Below are 22,650 nucleotides of genomic sequence, written 5' to 3'. Positions count from 1 at the left end.
GGACCTACCCAAAAAGTTCAGACCACCAAACTATTGCACATTTGATTTAGAAATGAGATTAATAGTTTCGATAGTTCATATTGTCATATCAGACAGTGGCCATGGTTTTCCATGACTGAAGGGAGGCTATTTTCTAAGGCCTTTGAGAGAGAGCTGATGCCCCCTGGTTGAACTGGGAAATGAATTAAACCAATAAGACAATGCTGGCGAGAGGGGATTAGGCGATCGTGTGAAGGGCACTGATTAATATAGGATCGGTAGCCCAGCCATGAGGCCCTTAACGCTTGAGGTGGCTGTCCTCTCACCAGCCATCACAGTCTGCAAACAGCCTCATTATGACCTTCAGGCCAGACAATGGAGGCCCAACACTTGAGTTTTTTTCTGTGTTCACAGAAAGCTGTGTTGTTGGTCAGGGTGGACTGCCAAACTGAAACATGCGCGATCAGATTCTGGCGGAGGGGGAGCCTCAGTCAAATGCATAGAATCCCACTGAAGCAACAGGATGACACCGATTTTGGGTGGTGTGTGTACATTTTTTTATTTATTTTAATTTTTAAAAATCTGTTCCCTTGATTAGCAAATGTTTTGAATGGGAATAAAATAATTATCCTCCAATCGGGAAGTGCATGATCAAAAGAGGGCAGTTGGATAGAGAGCCCACTGTAGTGTCCCACTGTACTAAAAACAGTGAACAGGGTACGCCTTGTCTGACTAATGATGCTGGTCGACTTCTCGCGTCACTGGAATGTTATAAAGCGCTTCTCGTTTCATTAAACAGATGTCATGGGGTCATTTTTGCCATGGTTCTCTATGGGCCAGGTGTCTCAGCTCAGGGTGCAATGAGAGGTCAGCCCGGATCAACAGGTGGCAACCATTACATTAAGCGTGAAATTCCTCCCCTCTCAATTCCTAATCACAGAGTTGTTCTTCAATTATGCACACCCAAACACCCCACAAACATGCATAGTCATGTGCACACACACACCGCTCCTGTAGCAAGTTGGACGGGGCGCTCGCTGATGTCCAGTCATTTTTAATAGACTGGCTGTTTTGTCAATGTGAATGTTTCAAGACATCATCATTTTTAATCCTGTGTATGTTTTGATTCTCAGATTGCTGCCCAGATTTGTCGTCAGGCTGGGCTGGTGAAGAAATCCAAGGATGTGATGGACTACAGCGACGATAACTTTGCCATTGTCTTTGCTGCCATGGGGGTGAGTTGGGCGGCACTAGATGGACAAAATATTTCTCTCTTTATCTGATCTGTTTTTTCCTCTAGTGTTAGGCTAATCCCTCCTCTTAACCCCACCGTGACAATCCCCCTCTTCTCGCTCTCATTCACCAGGTGATTTAGCGTTTGAGTCCCCTGTTACTTCTGCTCCTCTGAGCAGATTCTGGCCATGCCGGTTATTATTAAGCAGTCTTGAACACATTTAGCTAGCCAGTATCAAATTCTCTCCAGTTCAGCTGCTCTGTGCTTGACTATTTAACACTGTGTGGGGAGTCTTCTGTGACCTGTGGCAGAGATGTTAGTGACCCCCACCTCTGCTCCTCTGGCCCCCCCTTATCCTCTCCCTGCTGATGGCTAATTCACACACTGAGGGCTTTGTAACATAAGCACTAACTCTCTGAAAGGGTAGTGGAAATGCAATGCGTACTGGCAGATGGGTATGAAAAGGGATTAAGACATTCTAAATCGTATGTACTCTTTAAGAAGAAGATTCCAATTTAGGAAAAGGACACAGTGTAAAGAACAGTGTATTAAGCCTCTTTAACAACAGATTTATTTATTTATTTAACCTTTATTTAACTAGGCAAGTCAGTTAAGAACAAATTCTTATTTACGATGACGGCCTACCGGGCAACAGTGGGTTAACTGCCTTGTTTAGGGGCAGAAGGACATATTTTTACTTTGTCAGCTCGGGGTTTTGATCCAGCAACCTTTCAGTTACTGGCCCAATTCTCTAACCACTAGGCTACCTGCTGCCCTTTAATATTTAAAGTCCCTGTCTCTCAAACTATTGCATTTTTTCCCCCCCATACGAATTCCGGAAAAAACGGATTTTAAATTTTGATGCACAAAACCATTCACATCAAGTCCGATTCGTTTTCCCCCACACTTTTTTTGAAATATTCACACAACGTCACATAGGTCAACATCGATGACAGTTTGGAAACTCGTAATATACACTGAACGAAAATATAAACGCAACATGTAAAGTGTTGGTTTCATGAGCTGAAATAAAAGATAAGACTATAAGATCCATGTGCACTAAAATCTTATTTCTCTCAGATTTTGTGCACAAATAAGTTTACGTTCCTGTTAGGGAGCATTTCTACTTTGCCAAGATATGTCACAGCTGTTAGGTGGATGGATTATCAAGAAGCTGATTAAACAGCATGATCATTACACTGGTGCACCTTGTGCTGGGGACAATAAAAGGCCACTAAAATGTGCAGTTTTGTGACACAACACAATGCCACAATGTCTCAAGTTTTGAGGGAGCATGCAATTGGCATGCTGACTGCAGGAAAGTCCACCAGAGCTGTTGCCAGGGAATTGAACGTTCATTTCTCTACCATAAGCTGCCGCCGATTTAGAGAATTTGTCAGTACCTACAAACTGCTTCAACCGCAGACCATGTGTATGGCTTCGTGTCGGTGAGCTGTTTCCTGATTTCAACATTGAACGGAGTGCCCTATGGTGGTGGTGGGGTTATGGTATGGGCAGACATAAGCTATGGAAAATGAACACAACTGCATTTTATCGATGGTAATTAAAATATACCGTAACGAGATCCTGAGGCCCATTGTCGTGCCATTTATCCGTCGCCATCACGTTTCAGCCTGATAATGCACAGCCCCATGTTGCAAGGATCTGTACACAATTTCTGGAAGCTAGAAAATATCCCAGTTCTTCCATGGCCTGCATACTAACGACATGTCACCCATTGAGCATGTTTGGGATTCTTTGGATCGACAGTGTGTTCCAGTTCCCGCCAATATCCAGTAACTTCGCACAGCCATTGAAGGGGAGTGGGACAACATTCCACAGGCCACAATCAGCAACCTGATCAACGCTATGTGAAGGAGATGTGTCGTACTGCATGAGGCAAATGGTGGTCACCAGATACTGACTGGTTTCCTGATGCACGCCCCTACTTAAAAAAAAAAAAAAAAAAATGTTTTATAGGTGTTTCTGATAAACTGATGCGTATCTGTATTCCCAGTCAAGTGAAATCCATATATATTAGGGCCAAACTTGTTTGAAATGACTGATTTCCTTATGAACTGTAACTCAGTAAAATCTTAAATTGTTGCATTTCATATTTTTGTTCAGTAAAACTATCGAAGGCTAAAACACTTGGACAAAAAAAAATAACAAAAATATGGAAGGCTTTTCAGGTCATAGACTTCTCATTATTTCTCAACATTTTAAAATAATGAGAAGTCTATGACCTGGATAGCCTTCCATATTTTTGTTTTTTTTTGTCCAAGTGTTTTAGCCTTCGATAGTTTTGCGTTTCCCCTCTTTGAAGCAACATTGCCGCTGAGAATGACCGCAGCAAAAGCATTTGTATGGAAGGCCGTTCAGGTTGTTGTCGTCTCTGTTATTTTACGTGTCAAATAACACTAGTTAAAATTTCCTAAATGCCTAGTTTATCTGGACACTCTCTTTAATCAGATAGAAGTAACAACCATATGGTCGTTCCACAAAGTGCGTTTTGCATCCCTTTTTTTACAATGTAAGTAGAAATTGTTTGCATACAGTACATTCGATGGTATAAAAGCAGGTGAGCTGATTCTATTATTTTTGGCCATTTTTTGCTCTTTTGTGGTGAAACTAGGTTGAGCATAACGCGTCACGCTGAAATGGAGATGCTAAAAATGTTTTAACAACTGTCGCTCCCTGCACCCAACACTTTTTAATAGGCATCTACTCTAGTCGTTTTATTTATTTAACCTCTTGAGATGTGAAAATGTGTTTGATGTAAAACATGCTCTTTGTGAATGAAGGTAACATTTTTGTGAAATTAAATCAAATTAGCAAGTTACATTTCTCAAAAGGCAACAAATCTATTACTGAAATGAGCATAACAAAAATGTAGTCAAGTGTCACGAGGATCAACCTGTGCGAGTAGTAACTACCGGTGACATTTTTGTGATTCCTCTCTATTTCAATGTGATGGAACTGAAGCAAACGTAGCCAACCTCCTTTCATGATTTAATCATGTAATAATATTTTCAGTAGCTTAGCCAGTATACTGTAGTGCTACATTATTATTGCTCTCTCATTACAGCGCCCTCTCTAGCCACTTTGAACAACATATTGCCACTGAGAATGACCGCAGCAGTAGTTGGCAATGAGCTGGCAGCAAAGTTTGAATGGCGAGAGTGTATGACTCTGGTGTGATCACATTGGCTGGTGGTGCTAGATTGATGGAATTGTTGCGCTGATGCATTGCAAACGTACAAAGAAAGAGAAATGTATTAAATTATGAATTTACACAACCAAACCTGTCAGTGGCCGTGCACAGCCTGTCAGTGGCAGAACGCGTATCCCAGAGAACACTTTCTGTTGGTCAACAGTCTATTTTCACATTTGTGAGAACTCTGCAATCAAACCTGTTCCGAGTAGGGTTGGGCCGATATGATTCACTTGAATATTTGGCATTTATGATATATCGTGATATGCAAGACTTTACTCTATTTGAACTTTAAATCTAAACTATGCAGTTGCATCAGTTAAGGCTGTATCAATATGTTGAAATTGAAGTCTAAACTAAGCCTTATTATTTTGCCATTAATGAGAATGAGACTAATAGCATAAATAAGCACATGAATGGCACAGTCTGGAATTATTCAGTAATTAATGCCGCAAAACGATTCTATCAAATTTCGCAATATTTGGAGTAGGAGCTGGTAGAAGAGGTCAACCCTAGTTCCGACTAAATAATTGACTGGTTGCAGCAGGATGATATTTCGTGTGAAAGGCATCAAACAAGATGTGCTCATATATCGGGATACTTGATGGTTGGGACAATCCTTGTCCGACAGGGAAACAACTTTTTTTTTTTTTGTTGAAATGTATTTTGTTTAATAATTTGATCTTAAAATTACTTTTAGGGGAACTTTTATAAGGGGAAATAGGTTTTTGTTTACTAAATATTAGTTTGTGTTATTCAGTTCAATGTCAGCTCTGTGCCAGGAATTGTCCTTGTCCCAACTCCCAAAAAGTTAGAAAAATTCTGTTCACTGACAAAGGATCCCATGACTTGAAATATTTATCTCTGGAGTTTCGGTCAACTCTGTCAGTTTTGTCAAATCCTCTGAGTAAAAAATGAGCAGGGTCAGCTATACTATGGGAACACGTGGAGCGCAACAAGACCACTTATGGTCTGAATAGTTCTCTACTTTTTATACTTTTATACTTTTTATATAAACAAACATTTTGATATCCCCATGGTCACAACCAAAACCTGTCAACTCTATCTCCCATATAGAATTTTTTTAATTAATGTTGGTTAAAATATGTTCATTTTGATTACGATTTAGTCAAAGCAACTGAGGAAAACCAAAATTGCTACGTAGTATACTGTAGCACTTGAATAAAGAAGACAAGTGTTTATTCCTGAGTCATATAATGGCGGACAGCACAATCAGGAATAACACAATGAATTCTTAAATTACACAATTACTCATCAACAACACTAAAATAAAGTGAAATATGTGTAAAATCAATATGTAAACATGGCTCAGACATTGTACAAGCCACTGATTCCCAAATTGGATTCCCTGACCCCATTTGGGCTGGTCTGATTTAAACCTGGAGTCATGAGAGAAACTCTGGCGAGAAATTGTGCTTGATTCATAGAACCGGGGTGACGTCAGTAATAAACAAAGCATTTTCTTCCTACAAATGTGGCTCTATCTTTTGAACCGTTTTTAAGCTACAAAATATCCCTGAAAGATTAATGTCAGGAACACTGCGTCTCTACAATGCCCACAAGCTGCATGGGACTCATTAGAACAGAGTGGACAAGATCAGGCACATAATCAGACTGGGGGTGAAAGCACACTCAATTGTTATTTTCTACACAGAAGGTCATACCAAAATATTACCTTTGATGCATTTGTCACCTCAACTTCTTTGAGATTGAAATACTGTCGAAAGTACTGTCAAAATGGGGTTATGGGCCAAAAGTTAGGGAACCTCTGGTATAGGCCTATGCTGTAATGTTTTCTTACAAAGAGAAATGTATGCACGCTTGTGTGACTCTCATAAAGAGGGCATGTCTGTAGCACGGTACTTCACTGTTAAGTAGCCCTGGAGGTCCATCCATCTGTAGTATTTTAGCCTTTTATTAGGATCCCCAATTAGCTGCTGCCAACACAGCGGCTACTCTTCCTTGGGTCGTAACAGAAAACAAAACATATAATAAATAGATTACATAATACACAGAACACAACAATACAATACATCAGGGGTGGGCAACCCTTGTCCTGGAGGGCCGCAGGCACTTCATGTTTTTAATTTAACCGACCTGGAAGACCAGATGTTGAATGGAGCCAATCACTGAACTGATCAATTAGCTCAGTTGGTCAGGTGTGGTGCCTTGTTGGATCAAAATCCTACATTACCTGCAGCACACCAGGAAGGGGTAGCCTAACCCTGCAATACATAATACAATACAATATATTTATATATATATATAAATGTCTCATCACAGTCCCTGTCGAGCTGTACGTTTTTGCTTAATTTATTTATAAATTTTTTTGCTCACTTGAGTTACCTGGGGTGGCAGAGTACCATGTAGTCATGGCTCTATTTTAATATTGTGCATTTCCCAGCCTCTGTTCTGTACCTGGGGACTGTGAGAGACCTCTGGTTGCATGTTTTGTGTGATACCGATGAGTGTCCGAACTTGAACAGACAGTTCAGTACCTTCAACACCTCGCACAAAGGCCAATAGTGATGTAGTCAGCCTCTCCTCAACTTTGAGCTCGAAGAAATTGACATTCTCCCTCCTTGTGCAGTACGTGCTGCTCTGTTCTGGACCAACTCCAATTTTCCTAGGTCTTTTTTTCCCCCGCACGTGACCACCCACCTGGTGGGTCAGAACTAGGGCTTGTAGGACTTGCCTGGTTGATTGATATGTCAAGAAAGCAGAGCAACGCCTTATCACGGACAGACCTCTTCCCCTTTTAGCAACCATTGAGTCTGTTTTGACAATGACGGCTTACTATCTAGGATTACACCCAGCAGCTTAGTTGTCTGAACTTGCTCAATCGCCACATTATTCAATAATAGATCAAGATGAGGTTTAGCGTTGAGCAAGTGATTTGTCCCAAAATGATGCTTTGCTATATTTAGCACCAGCCTATTGCTAGTCACCCATTCTAAAACTGACTGCAGCGCTATGTTAAAGGTGAAAGTTATTTTACTGTCGAAGCCGACATGTATACATTTGAGTCGTCAGCTTACATCGACACAGGCTTTTATTGAAGGTCATTAGTAAAAACAGAAAACGGTAATTAGCTCAAGAACTCCGGTACACCATACTCAACCGAATTGGCATTGGAGACTTCCATTATAGAAACCACTCTGTGTTCTGTTAGATAAGTTGCACTCAACCATAAGGCAGAGGATGTAAATCCATAACACCTAAATTTTTTTCATCAATGATGTCAAAAGCTGCACTGAAGTCTAACAAAACAGCTCCCACAATCGTATTATCAATTTCTTTCAGCCAATCATCGGTCATTTGTGTCGGTGCCAAACATGTTGAGTGCCCTACCCTGTAAGCATGCTGAAAGTCCATTGCCAATTTTGTTTGCTGTAAAATAACATTGTATTTGGTCAAACGTCATTTTTTTCCTTAAAGTTTGCTAAGCACTGGTAAGACTGAGCGGTCGGCTGTTTGAACCATTAAAGCATTAAAGGGTGCTCTGCTATTCTTTGGCAGTGGAATGGCAAAGCACAACACGGGATGCATTGGCCAATTAATTGACAACTTCAGCTTTAGCTTGCTTAAATAGAGCGGGTACTACTTGTTTACTGAAATGGATGCGAGAGGGTGAGGTTCGTAATGTGGCTCGAGCACTTTCACGTGGTAATTCTTCTCAACCACCGAGAATGGGCGCATATCAGCAGCTATAAACAAACCGGTCAGAATCGGCTGCGACCGGCTGCTTGAATGTTGCATTTCCTGTCTTGACCCGATGGTAGGAATACTGGGGTGATGTCATCTACTCTGAAGCCAAATTTAAATTTTGGTTACAAAGTGAGAGTAGGCTCTAGTTGTTTTAATGGAATAGCCGGACATTTCTTTAATCAGATTTACTCAAGTGGTGTCTGATGGAGTTGCCAGAAATCCAGTTAGGTGCATTTTATGAAATAAGTTTTTAATTAGGTGGGTGTTCCTTTACATTTACATAGCTCATACTTTGGTCTATAAAATGTTATATTTAGATATTTTTTTTTATCCCATCTTTCATGATTCCCAGATCTATTTTTATTCGGGAAGGGGGAAAAATCAGACTTGGTGAGAAAGTGCCTTAACACTTAACCATGTTTTCACATACGATCAGAACATGTAAAATTACCCTGAGTAGAAAGCAACTGATCCAGTAAGCTGCAACATTATTTGCAGTACATTGCTCTTTGTATACTGTTTAGGAAGAATTTGCCTTTATTTCTTGTGATAATTGCAGACTGACACTCATTTTTCTGATATAGGCTTGTGTGTTTTTTCTTGTCCGTGGGCGACTCTTATACAGTATATTCCTGCTTTGTTGAAGAATGTTCAAGGCCTTCTACTATCAACTTGGTATGTAATCACGAACCTACCTTTTTCCCCCTAACCTATCCTTTCAGGTGAACATGGAAACTGCTCGCTTCTTCAAGTCGGACTTTGAGGAGAATGGATCCATGGACAATGTTTGCCTGTTCTTGAACCTTGCCAATGACCCCACGTGAGTTTATGTGCATAAGCTCTGTGCACTAGCTCCCTCCTATAAGTAATGCTTTCATGGTACATCTAAGGAATCAGGAATTCAAGGCAATAAGGTGTCTAAAATATTGCTGTATAAAGGCAAGCCTGTCATTTTCACCTTTTCAACAGAGTGTTATTAGTCTTTTGTCTTTCCCATGTTAATGGTGGAAACCTTTTAATTCCTTCCTTTGTCTTTCCTTTCTCAGTATTGAGCGCATCATCACCCCTCGCCTGGCTCTGACCTCAGCTGAGTACCTGGCTTACCAGTGTGAGAAGCATGTCCTGGTCATCCTGACTGACATGAGCTCCTATGCCGAAGCTTTGAGAGAGGTGGGCAACCAAACTAACTCAAGGAAGTCTGCTGTTTACTCTTGAAAAAAAAAAACGTATTACTTTTTAGTCTCAGACTTGCACCTTAATTCTGTATGCACTTGAGAACCATAACTTTTCTTTTGATTATGGGTCGCAAATTCAATGTGCCAGTTAGTGTGGTCAGTACGGCATACATGGATGTGGTATTGAACACCTCCACATCCCACAAAAGCTGACCTTGACACAGTAAATGAGGTGAGGAATAATCTCAGAGGTGGGACATGTGCTTTCCACACCAAGGAAATACATGGGGGGTGGAAATGACACCTAGGTATCTGCATCAAGGTTTTCAACCTGTAAGATGTTACATGGCCTCATTTGTATGACCGAACAGTATTGTTAATAGTCCTATGCAGGTTAACAGATGGGTATGTTCTGTAAAGATTATGGTCCTCCATATAGTGTCTACACAACCACCTTCCAAATCTTCAGTGCTGCCTTCTATTATATTGGTCCTCAATAGTGGAAGAATAACCTTCCTTAAGCAATAACCCCTATTATAATTCTTACAGTCAACTAGAGTATTCTTCAAATAACTATTTTGATAGAATGTGTTCCATTGAACCACACACCCCAATTCCTGATTGTGCCTTCATGCGTGTGGAATTCTTCTAATAAAATGCATCACATCTTGGTATGTCAGTCAAGGACATCTTAAATATAATAATTCCTAATAATTATTGATTTAACTTCTAATCTGAAAACGCATTAAAAAATGTTTTTAAATTGGTAGAGATGGAGATAGAGACATTAAATTTGGCTTTGAATGAGTTTGGATTGGAAAGGCAGCGAAGCTTTAGCGGAGGGGCCGTCGATGGTACAGTCAGAGAGAAACAAAGACGGCGAAAAGCCACAATTTTGGCAGTGGTTAATAACAGTCCCTGAGCCTCTATCTCTGGACACAGCATGCAGTACTTGTTGTAATTCTTCCCAACAGATAAAACCATAAAGCCTGGGCTGCATTATATATATATATATATATATATATATATATATATATATATATATATATATATAAATAAAATGATAGATCATCAATTGGCCATATATATATCTCCAATTGATGATCTCTCTAATGTCCCCTTGTGTTCTCGGTGAAAGGCAAGATAATGTGGCCTTCTGGAAATGCCTCAACTTAATTCTTAGAAGCTTAGTGTGAAGCTTTCTGTGGTGAGACAGACCTTCTCATCTATTTTATGCCTGTAATATTCCTTATGGAGCAGAAAATATTTTGATGTTTCAATATTCCAGCCTCACGAGAGTTTGAAATGTTTTATGTTCATCTGAAAAATTTAGCTTCATTCTCTTGTTGTCTGCCTGTAACCTTGGGCACATGTGCTGTTTCAGTAAAGCCTCAGCTAAGACTCTGGCTTGTAGGGTATTTAACCACTTACAAAGACTGACAAGGGGCATTAACATTTAACTTATTTTCCCATTCACCCGCTCGAAGGTCGAGTTTTGAATTTAATCCACAGTTCACAAGTGTTGGCTATCTCTATCCTCTGAATGCAAGTGCCTTTCTGCTCTGAATTCAACTAACTGAACAATTTGAACAGTGTTTTGGCCTGGGTTCCGAGTCATTTATTTTATACTATGTCTGCTGAGAAAATGTCAGTGCTTGACCTCCTTTTGGTGATTTGAATAACACTTCACAACAGGTGATTTAAAGGGGAATATAGTACAGTGTTACTAGTCAAATCCAATTCCTATTATTTTGTCCTCCTTTAGAGGGCGTGTGTGTGTGTAAATTCAGCAAAAAAAGAAACCTCTGCTTTTTTTATTTTCAGTTAACCTATTATGTGTAAATATTTGTATGAACATAACAAGATTCAACAACTGCGACATAAACTGAACAAGTTCCACAGACACGTGACTAACAGAAATGGAATAATGTATCCCTCAATAAAGGAGGGGTCAAAATCAAAAGTAAGTCGGTATCTGGTGTGGCCACCAGTTGCATTAAGTACTGCAGTGCATCTCCTCCTCATGGACTGCACCAGATTTGCTGTGAGATGTTACCCTACTCTTCCACCAAGGCACCTGCAAGTTCCTGGACATTTCTGGGGGGGTGGCCCTAGCCCTCACCCTCCGATCCAACAGGTCCCAGGCGTGCTCAATGGGATTGAGATCCGGGCTCTTCGCTGGCCATAGCAGAACACTGACATTCCTGTCTTGCAGGAAATCATGCACAGAACGAGCAGTATGGCTGGTGGCATTGTCATGCTGGAGGGTAATGTCAGGATGAGCCTGCAGGAAGGGTACGACATGAGGGAGGAGGATGTCTTCCCTGTAACACACAGCATTGAGATTGCCTGCAATGACAACAAGCTCAGTCCAATGATGCTGTGACACACCGCCCCAGACCGTGACGGCCCCTCCACCTCCAAATCGATCCCGCTCCAGAGTACAGGCCTCGGTGTAACGCTCATTCCTTTGACGATAAACGTGAATCCTGACCATTTATTATTTTTTATTTCACCTTTATTTAACCAGGTAGGCCAGTTGAGAACAAGTTCTCATTTACAACTGCGACCTGACCAAGATAAAGCAAAGCAGTGCGACAAAAACAGCATGGAGTTACACATGGGATAAACAAATGTACAGTCAATAACACAATAGAAAATCTGTATGTAGTGTGTGTGCAAATGAAGTAAAGAGGTAAGGCAATAAATAGGCCATAGTGGCGACGTAATTACAATTTAGCAATTAACACTGGAGTGATCGATGTACAGATGATGTGCAAGTAGAAATACTGGTGTGCAAAAGAGCAGAAAAAAAACATGGATAACCTCTTGAAACTCCCCATCCCGGATCCGGGATCGTGACTAAAGCCTCAGGCTCATTAGCATAACGCAACGTTAACGATTTCTGAAAATCGCAAATAAAATTAAAATAATGCGTTTGCTCTCAAGCTTAGCCTTTTCTTAACAACACTGTCATCTCAGATTTTCAAAATATGCTTTTGAACCATAGAAATGGACTAATTTGTGTAAGAGTATGCAAAGCTAGCATAGCATTTTGTGTAGCATGTAGCACGCAACATTTTAACAAAAGCCAGATAACCAAATAAATAAAATCATTTACCTTTGAAGAGCTTCTGATGTTTTCAATGAGGAGGCTCTCAGTCACATACCAAATGCGCAGTGTTTCCTGAAAGCGTCTGTGTGTAGGAGAAATCGTTCCGTTTTCTACATTGCGCCTGGCTACTGAAACGAACCGAAAATGCAGTCACCTACAACGTAAAACTTTTTCCGGATTAACTACATAATATCGACCGAAACATGGCAAACGTTGTTTGGAATCAGTCCTCAAGGTGTTTTTTCACATATCTCTTCATTGACATGCAGTTCGTGGAAGCTTGCTTTCCTCTCTGTATTCCTTGGAAAAATACTGGCAGGTGACTTTTGCGCACCAATTTCGGCGCAGGACACCGGGCGGACACGTGGTAAATGTGGTCTGTTATGGTCAATCTTCCAATGATCTGCCTACAAATACGTCACAATGCTGCAGACACCTTGGGGAAACGACAGAGAGGGTTGATTCATTCCTCTTGCGTTCACAGCCATATAAGGAGATCATGACAAACAGAGCCTCAAAAATCCTTGTCATTTCCTGGATGCCATCTCATCTTGGTTTTGCCTGAAGCTCACGTTAAAGGGCACGCACAGAGAAGATCTTTGTATTTCTGGACACGTCAGTGTTTTTTCTTTCGAACAGTAGCAATTATATGCATAGTCGAGCATCTTTTTGTGACAAAATATCTTGTTTAAAACGGGAACGTTTTTCATCCAAAAATGAAATTGCGCCCCTAGAGTTCCAAGAAGATAAGGTAGATAGTTGGTTGGATGGGCTATTTACAGATGGGCTGTGTACAGCTACAGCGATCGGTAAGCTGCTCTGACAGCAGATGCTTGAAGTATGTGAGGTGATTTTTGCGATTCGTTCCAGTCATTGGCAGCAGAGAACTGGAAGGAAAGGCGGCCAAACGAGGAATAGGCTTTGGGGGTGACCAGTGAAATATACTTGCTGGAGCGCGTGCTACGGGTGGGTGCTGCTATGGTGACCAGTGAACTGAGATAAGGGGGCTTTACCTAGCAAAGACTTATAGATGACCTGGAGCCAGTGGGTTTGGCGACGAATATGTAGCGAGGACCAGCCGACGAGAGCATACAGGTCGCAATGGTGAGTAGTATATGGTGACAAAACGGATGGCACTGATAGACTGCATCAAATTTGCCGAGTCGAGTGTTGGAGGCTATTTTGTAAATGACATCGCCAAAGTCAAGGATCGGCAGGGTAGTCAGTATTACGAGGGTATGTTTGGCAGCATGAGTGAAGGAGGCTTTGTTGCGAAATAGGAAGCCAATTCTAGATTTAATTTAGGATTGGAGATGCTTAATGGGTTTGGAAGGAGAGTTTACAGTCTCGCCAGACACCTAGGTATTTGTAGTTGTCCACATATTCTAAGTCAGAACCGTCCAGAGTAGTGATGCTAGGCGGGCGGGCGGGTGCGGGCAGCAATCGGTTAAAGAGCATGCATTTAGTTTTACTAGCGTTTTTTAAGAGCAGTTGGAGGCCACGGAAGTAGTATTATATGGCATTGAAGCTCGTTTTAGAGGTTTGTTAAGTGTCCAAAGAAAGCCCAGGAGTATACAGAAAGGTGTCACCCCTGGTGAGACAAAACCGCGACTCGTCAGTGCAGAGCACTTTTTGCCAGTCCTGTCTGGTCTAGCGACGGTGGGTTTGCGCCCATAGGCGACGTTGTTGCCGGTGATGTAAGACAGGTCCTCACTAGACAACAGGCCTACAAGCCCTCAGTCCAGTTTCTCTCAGCCTATTGCAGACAGTCTGAGCACTGATGGAGGGATTGTGTGTTCCTGGTGTAACTCGGGCAGTTGTTGCCATCCTGCAGGTGTGATGTTCAGATGTACCAATCCTGTGCTGGTGTTACACGTGGTCTGCCACTGCGAGGACGATCAGCTGTCCGTCCTGTCTCCCTGTAGCGCTGTCTTAGGCGTTTCACAGTACGGATACTGCAATTTATTGCCCTGGTCACATCTGCAGTCCTCATGCCTCCTTGCAGCATGCCAAAGGCACATTCACATAGATGAGCAGTGACCCTGGGCATCTTTCTTTTGGTGTTTTTCAGAGTCAGTAGAAAGGCCTCTTTAGTGTCCTAAGTTTTCTTAACTGTGACCTTAATTGCCTACCGTCTGTAAGCTGTTAGTGTCTTAATGACTGTTCCACAGGTGCATGTTCATTAATTGTTTATGGTTCATTGAACAAGAATGGGAAACAGTGTTTAAACCCTTTAAATGAAATCAAATCCAATTTTATTTGTCACATATACACATGGTTAGTAGATGTTAATGTAGCGAAATGCTTGTGCTTCTAGTTCCGACCATGCAGTAATATCTAACAAGTAATCTAACCTAACAATTTCACAACTACCTTATACACACAAGTGTAAAGGAATTAATGACAATATATGTACATAAAAATATATGAATGAGTGGTGGCCGAACGGCATAGGCAAGATGCAGTAGATGGTATAGAGTACAGTATATACATATGAGATGAGTAATGTAGCGTATGTAAACATTATATAATGTGGCATTGTTTAAAGTGGCTAGTGATACATTTATTACATCAATTTTTCCATTATTTAAGTGGCTAGAGTTGAGTCGGTATGTTGGTAGCAGCCACTCAATGTTAGTGATGGCTGTTTAACATTTTGATGGCCTTGAGATAGAAGCTGTTTTTCAATCTCGGTCCCCGCTTTGGTGCACCTGTACTGACCTTGCCTTCTGGGTGATAGCGGGGTGAACAGGCAGTGTCCCCGGTGATACGTTGTGCAGACCTCACTGCCCTCTAATAGGCTCTGGAGAGCCTTACGGTTGTGGGCGGAGCAGTTGTCGTACCAGGCGGTGATATAGCCCGACAGGATGCTCTTGATTGTGCATCTGTAAATGTTTGAGTGTTTTTGGTGACGAGCTGAAATTCGTCAGCCTCCTGAGGTTGAAGAGGCGCTGCTGCGCCTTCACCACGCTGTCTGTGTGGGTGGACCATTTCAGTTTGTCCATGATGTGTACGCCAAGGAACTTAACTTTCCACCCTTTCCACGACTGTCCCGTCGATGTGGATAGGGGGCTGCTCCCTCTGCTGTTTCCTGAAGTCCACAATCATCTCCTTTGTTTTGTTGACATTGAGTGTGAGGTTATTTTCCTGACACTCACCCCCTCCCTGTAGGCCGTCTCATTGTTGGTAATCAAGCCTACCACTGTAGTGTCATCTGCGAACTTGATAATTGAGTTGGAGGCGTGCATGGCCACACAGTCATGGGTGAACAGGGACTACAGGAGAGGTCTGAGAATGCACCCTTGTGGGCCCCAGTGTTGAGGATCAGCGGGGTGGAGATGTCGTTACCTACCCTTACCACCTGGGGGCGACCCATCAGGAAGTCCAGGACCCAGTTACACAGGGCGGGGTCGAGACCCAGGATCTCAAGCTTAATGACGAGTTTGGATGGTACTATGGTGTTAAATGCTGAGCTGTAGTCGATGAACAGCATTCTTACATACAGTGCCTTGCGAAAGTATTCGGCCCCCTTGAACTTTGCGACCTTTTGCCACATTTCAGGCTTCAAACATAAAGATATAAAACTGTATTTTTTTGTGAAGAATCAACAACAAGTGGGACACAATCATGAAGTGGAACGACATTTATTGGATATTTCAAACTTTTTTAACAAATCAAAAACTGAAAAATTGGGCGTGCAAAATTATTCAGCCCCTTTACTTTCAGTGCAGCAACTTCTCTCCAGAAGTTCAGTGAGGATCTCTGAATGATCCAATGTTGATCTAAATGACTAATGATGATAAATACAATCCACCTGTGTGTAATCAAGTCTCCGTATAAATGCACCTGCACTGTGATAGTCTGAGGTCCGTTAAAAGTGCAGAGAGCATCATGAAGAACAAGGAACACACCAGGCAGGTCCGAGATACTGTTGTGAAGAAGTTTAAAGCCGGATTTGGATACAAAAAGATTTCCCAAGCTTTAAACATCCCAAGGAGCACTGTGCAAGCGATAATATTGAAATGGAAGGAGTATCAGACCACTGCAAATCTACCAAGACCTGGCCGTCCCTCTAAACTTTCAGCTCATACAAGGAGAAGACTGATCAGAGATGCAGCCAAGAGGCCCATGATCACTCTGGATGAACTGCAGAGATCTACAGCTGAGGTGGGAGACTCTGTCCATAGGACAACAATCAGTTGTATATTGCACAAATCTGGCCTTTATGGAAGAGTGGCAAGAAGAAAGCCATTTCTTAAAGATATCCATAAAAAGTGTTGTTTAAAGTTTGCCACAAGCCACCTGGGAGATACACCAAACATGTGGAAGAAGGGGCTCTGGTCAGATGAAACCAAAATTGAACTTTTTGGCAACAATGCAAAACGTTATGTTTGGCGTAAAAGCAACACAGCTCATCACCCTGAACACACCATACCCACTGTCAAACATGGTGGTGGCAGCATCATGGTTTGGGCCTGCTTTTCTTCAGCAGGGACAGGGAAGATGGTTAAAATTGATGGGAAGATGAATGGAGCCAAATACAGGACCATTCTGGAAGAAAACCTGATGGAGTCTGCAAAAAATCTCCGTCCCAGTCTCAGGTCTGTCTTCCAACAAGACAATGATCCAAAACATAAAGCAAAATCTACAATGGAATGGTTCAAAAATAAACATATCCAGGTGTTAGAATGGCCAAGTCAAAGTCCAGACCTGAATCCAATCGAGAATCTGTGGAAAGAACTGAAAACTGCTGTTCACAAATGCTCTCCATCCAACCTCACTGAGCTCAAGCTATTTTGCAAGGAGGAATGGGAAAACATTTCAGTCTCTCGATGTGCAAAACTGATAGACATACCCCAAGCGACTTACAGCTGTAATCGCAGCAAAAGGTGGCGCTACAAAGTATTAACTTAAGGGGGCTGAATAATTTTGCACGCCCAATTTTTGAGTTTTTGATTTGTTAAAAAAGTTTGAAATATCCAATAAATGTCGTTCCACTTCATGATTGTGTCCCACTTGTTGTTGATTCTTCACAAAAAAATACAGTTTTATATCTTTATGTTTGAAGCCTGAAATGTGGCAAAAGGTCGCAAAGTTCAAGGGGGCCGAATACTTTCTCAAGGCACTGTAGGTATTCCTCTTGTCCAGATGGGTTAGGGCAGTGTGATTGCGTCGTCTGTGGACCTATTTGGGCGGTAAGCAAATTGGAGTGGGTCTAGGGTGTCAGGTAGGGTGGAGGTGATATGGTCCTTGACTAATCTCTCAAAGCACTTCAGGATGATAGAAGTGAGTGCTACGGGGTGGTAGTCATTTAGCTCAGTTACCTTAGCTTTCTTGGGAACAGGAACAATGGTGACCCTCTTGAAGCATGTGGGAACAGCAGACTGGGATAAGGATTGATTGAACATGTCCGTAAACACACCAGCCAGCTGGTCTGCGCATGCTCTGAGGACGCAACTGGGGATGCCGTCTGGGCCTGCAGCCTTTCGAGGGTTAACACGTTTAAATGGTTTACTCATGTTGGCTGCAGTGAAGGAGAGCCCGCAGGTTTTGGTAGCAGGCCGTGTCAGTGGCACTGTATTGTCCTCAGGCGAGCAAAGAAGTTGTTTAGTTTGCCTGGAAGCAAGACATCGTGCTCTGCGACAAGGCTTGTTTTTCTTTTGTCGTCCGTGATTGACTGTAGACCCTGCCACATACCTCTTGTGTCTGAGCCGTTGAATTGCGACTCTACTTTCTCTACTGACACTTCACTTCACACAGCTTTACAATGAAGATCTGTGAATTTATTTGGATTTTTACGAATTATATTTGAAAGACAGGGTCCTGAAAAAGGGATTTATTTTTTTGCTGAGTTTAGAATACCAAGAGTCTGCAAAGCTGTCATTAAGGCAAAGAGTGGCTACTGTGAAGAATCTCCAATGTAAAATATAATTAGATTTTTATAACACTTTTTTGCATACTTAGTGATTCCCTATGTTATTTCATCGTTATTGATGTCTTTGCTATTATTGTATAATGTAAAAAAAAATAAAAAATCTGAAAAACCCTTGAATGAGTAGTAGGTGTGTCCAAACTTTTGACTGGTACTGTATGTGTCTCTCTCCTCCGGACTCCAAGGGGTGCATGATTTGGTTTTTGCCTTAACACTACACAGCTGATTCAAATGATCAAAGCTTGATGATTAATTGACTGTTTTTGAATCCGCTCTGTAGGACTAGGGCAAAAACCAAAACGTGCACCCCTTGGGGTTCTGAGGACTGAGTTAGGGAAGCCTTGCTATAAATGAATGAATGAGTTCATGCTCATTGATTCAATCATACGCTGTTAGAATTAAATGTTCAGAAGTGGAGTAGTTTGTGTTCTGGGTCCCATCTCTTATACCCTGGTTCCACTTATGTCTCACTTGTATGTGCCATGTCTCCCCAGGTGTCAGCTGCCAGAGAGGAAGTCCCTGGCCGTCGTGGTTTTCCCGGTTACATGTACACGGATCTGGCTACCATCTATGAGCGTGCCGGCAGAGTGGAGGGCAGGAACGGCTCCATCACTCAGATACCCATCCTCACCATGCCCAACGATGGTAAGACATATGCCAGCTTATCTCCGAGGACAAACAACCTAGACAATTAAAAATATATGTTAATTTAAATATACATTTTTATTAACTTTTTACATGAGCAATTATTGAATCTCCTATTTTCGTCTGGATTTGACGGGCACAAAAAAGTGATTTTTATTTTATTTATGCTTGCTGTTACTATAGCAACTTCTTTGATGGGCCTCCAGTCTGTTTTCGAATGGGAGTCCTCCTTTTTAACCTCAGAAAACATTTGTGCCAGCATATTTTAGAGCACTAAATTTGGGGATGTAGATCAAAACACTTATTTTAATGTCCTTAAACTGTAAGTTGTAGTCATTTAAAGTGTATGCCTGGTTCCTGACATTTCTTTTCGGCAAAGTGATCTAGGACTGTGCATGTGTTTGAATGTGGGTGTGTATAGGTTTGATAAAGACGACTTGATTTAGCGTGAATTGAACCCTGGATATTATCTCTTGACTTCCATGTAAACTGTGTTTTCCAGATATCACCCATCCCATTCCTGATCTCACTGGGTACATCACTGAGGGACAGGTGTATGTGGACCGACAGCTGCACAACAGACAGGTATTCCCATTCTCGCTTATACGTCTCCGAACAACCCCTTGTGACCTCGCTATTAAGTAGTGTCTCTAGCTATTGAGTACTGTCATTCTCTCCTGACAGTTGTCCAATGATAATTTGTTTACTATTTCTTTGTTGAATATTGACTTCTCTTATTTCATGCTTTCCCTTCAGATCTACCCACCCATCAATGTGCTGCCCTCTCTATCTCGATTGATGAAGTCCGCCATCGGTGAAGGAATGACCCGTAAAGACCATGCTGATGTCTCCAACCAGCTGGTAGTTATTGTCACTGCACAGTGCCAAAATATCCTCTATAACAAGCCTAATTTCTATTGAGCCACAATACACATTAATTGTTTGTTGCATAGAACGGCTTCAACTTTCTGACCTCCCCCACTCTTCTCTCTCTCTCTCTCTCTTTCCATCCCCATGCCTCTGTCCCTCTCAGTATGCCTGCTATGCCATTGGTAAGGACGTGCAGGCCATGAAGGCCGTGGTCGGAGAGGAGGCCCTCACCTCTGATGATCTGCTCTACCTGGAGTTCCTGCAGAAGTTTGAGAAGAACTTCATCGCTCAGGGTAAGACACTGAAAAAACGGATGAGACTCGACCTATGACAGTAACACCACATGCAGAGTGCATGGCTATTGAAACTATTTTAAAATTTGAACCTTTATTTAAGTCATTGAAAATACACTTCTCTTTTACAATAACAACCTGAAATTATGGTTGTATGAAATCAAAAGGTGAGAACAGGAGCACGGCAACCGCATTGTATGTGACATTCCCCTGGGGTCAGGTATTTGGTAACAGAATAAATGGGAGTGTTGGCAGTCTTTTCACACCGTTAAGTGGAAGGCATTAGGCTACACTCTGCCGGGTCATTGACACTGTTACAATACTGTTACGTTAAATATGAGATATTATATCTTTGCCACCTTGGCTTCTCCTGTATCTTATGTTTATGCTACCTTCATTCATGCTACTCATTCCTTGAAATCGTGACCCATTTTGTGTTGCCCTAGTTCTCTGACCTAATTATACCTTATTACCAGAAATCCACCCTGCATAGCGCTGTCATTCAAGTGTGATATTAAAATGGAGATTGATTTTGCCCAATAAAATAAATAAAATTGTATTATTGGATTAATAATATTATTGAATATTATAGATAAGATTTTTAGCTCTAACAAAGGACAAGATATGTCCTATTTGGCATTGCATGCTGTTATTGCTCCTTCCTGAAGTACATTGAGTAAAAATCTAGTAAACGTTATTTTCAATGCCTTCAGGCATGATTATTTTTCATCAGCAAAACCAATGGCAAACTTCATGTCAGATACATACTGTCGGTCTTTTTCAACACCTTGGTGTCAGATGCAACAAGTCATTCAGCGACGTGTGTCATCAAAGCATTATGCCGTACTTATTCTCACACTTGTCCTTGGAGTGATGAGATTGCTAAAGCAAGGATTTGTGAGCTTTTCCATCCAGCCTAGTGTATAGTGAGCCTGAATATCCTTGAGTCAAAGCCTAATGCGATCCATTAAAATTAGAATCTCATTAGAATTGATGAGTCTACTGAATTAAACTAAAATACTGTGAAATGCAAGTGTCATGTCAGACTTTTGCATATCTTGTCTCTGTTGAAACCGAGACAAATGGAGCCATCTTTTCGGCAAAGAACAAGAGTTCGGTCGTCTTGTCCTTCAGATGATTTACAAGCATTTCGCTACACCTGCAATAACACCCGCAATAACATCTGCTAAATATGTGTATGCGACCAATAAAATGTGATTTGATAAGATTGGAAAGTAGGGATTGCACAATTGTAGGCTATGCATCACAGGGATATACTTCATGTAAACCTGTTGTGACACCATATGATTGACTTAATATCTATTCCATCAATAATACCTTTCCCGACAGAGTAAGCTGTGCGGTAGGGTGGGGTGCATTTCAGACATGTTAGCACCATGACCTGACGTTGACTTGAGTCGACTACAACAAGTGTTATGAACAAGATCTCACTCACTGGGGAATATTGTTGTATTTATGCTCCACTGAATGAGTCAATTGTTAACTAGTCGTCATAAGGAATATTGTCAAATGTTGCAGCATTCGAGACCTAAAATGCTGTCACCTCATCCCTCAGGCCCCTATGACAACAGGACCGTCTATGAGACCCTGGACATTGGCTGGCAGCTGCTCCGAATCTTCCCCAAAGAGATGCTGAAGAGGATTCCCCAGAGCACCCTGGCCGAGTTCTACCCGAGGGAGTCTGCCGCTCGTCACTGAGCGCCTTCAGCTGCTCCGACCCCCTTAGACAAGTGTTGACCCCCCCCCGATCACTCAGAGAACAGAGCAATGATCTCAGCTCCCTCTAGATGTGTTCTACTGTATCTGTGTCCAGAAACTCGTATGGATAGTGTCTGTGATTGTAACTGTTCATTTTGTTCAGAGATGTGTACTTGCCCTTAAATCAAAGAATGATCCTGTTTATTTATTGGGGTATTTTACTGCTAGGTTTTGTTTATTGAATGCTGTCCCCACCTAAACTAAATCTTCCAAAAATATAAAAACATTCGAGCTTGACAGGAATTGTTATGTTCTCTTTTACATTTCAATGGTTTGAATTTGTCCAATATGTTTGTCACCCTGAAGATAGCACTTCATTCACTTATTTCAGATAGGGGGAAATTACTTCTTAACCATATCTGAAATTGTAGGACTTCATCAAATACCTAGGAGGTCAAAGTGTCATGACGTACTTTAATGTATTAGACCGAACATCATTGTTACTTAAATGTTTACTTTTATAGGCATGAGGTAAGGGTTTCGATATTTGACAAACTTTTGGGCCACTTGAAATGGTCTATTGTAGATATAGACCTTTGTGTGAACTGTGATTGCTTATTTCTTTTTGGCCTCTGTTGCTTGGTGTAATTACACCATCGAAAGAAAATGATGTTTACATTGTTTGCTGTATGTATGTGCTGTTAAAAGAAAAATAATACTAAACATTCCCCTGTTGCATTGTTAA

At 41.6% G+C, this 22,650-nt stretch overlaps 1 protein-coding gene across 1 annotated transcript in view; it reads left to right on the top strand.

The window, feature by feature from the left end:
* LOC135510966 (V-type proton ATPase subunit B, brain isoform-like) overlaps positions 1 to 22,650 on the top strand; it is a 46,329-nt gene extending 23,679 nt beyond the window's left edge. Inside the window, exons 7-14 of the mRNA XM_064932330.1 lie at positions 1,113 to 1,214; positions 8,879 to 8,976; positions 9,203 to 9,326; positions 18,873 to 19,023; positions 19,526 to 19,608; positions 19,780 to 19,884; positions 20,057 to 20,186; positions 21,763 to 22,650. Of these exons, the coding sequence (XP_064788402.1) occupies positions 1,113 to 1,214; positions 8,879 to 8,976; positions 9,203 to 9,326; positions 18,873 to 19,023; positions 19,526 to 19,608; positions 19,780 to 19,884; positions 20,057 to 20,186; positions 21,763 to 21,905 (936 nt within the window). The 3' untranslated portion in view covers positions 21,906 to 22,650. The remainder of the gene's footprint in view (positions 1 to 1,112; positions 1,215 to 8,878; positions 8,977 to 9,202; positions 9,327 to 18,872; positions 19,024 to 19,525; positions 19,609 to 19,779; positions 19,885 to 20,056; positions 20,187 to 21,762) is intronic.

The sequence above is a fragment of the Oncorhynchus masou genome, chromosome 23, assembly GCF_036934945.1.
Source record: "Oncorhynchus masou masou isolate Uvic2021 chromosome 23, UVic_Omas_1.1, whole genome shotgun sequence".
NCBI lineage: Eukaryota > Metazoa > Chordata > Actinopteri > Salmoniformes > Salmonidae > Oncorhynchus > Oncorhynchus masou.
Note: the sequence above shows the minus strand (reverse complement) of the source record. Positions and strands in the feature narration are given on the sequence as shown.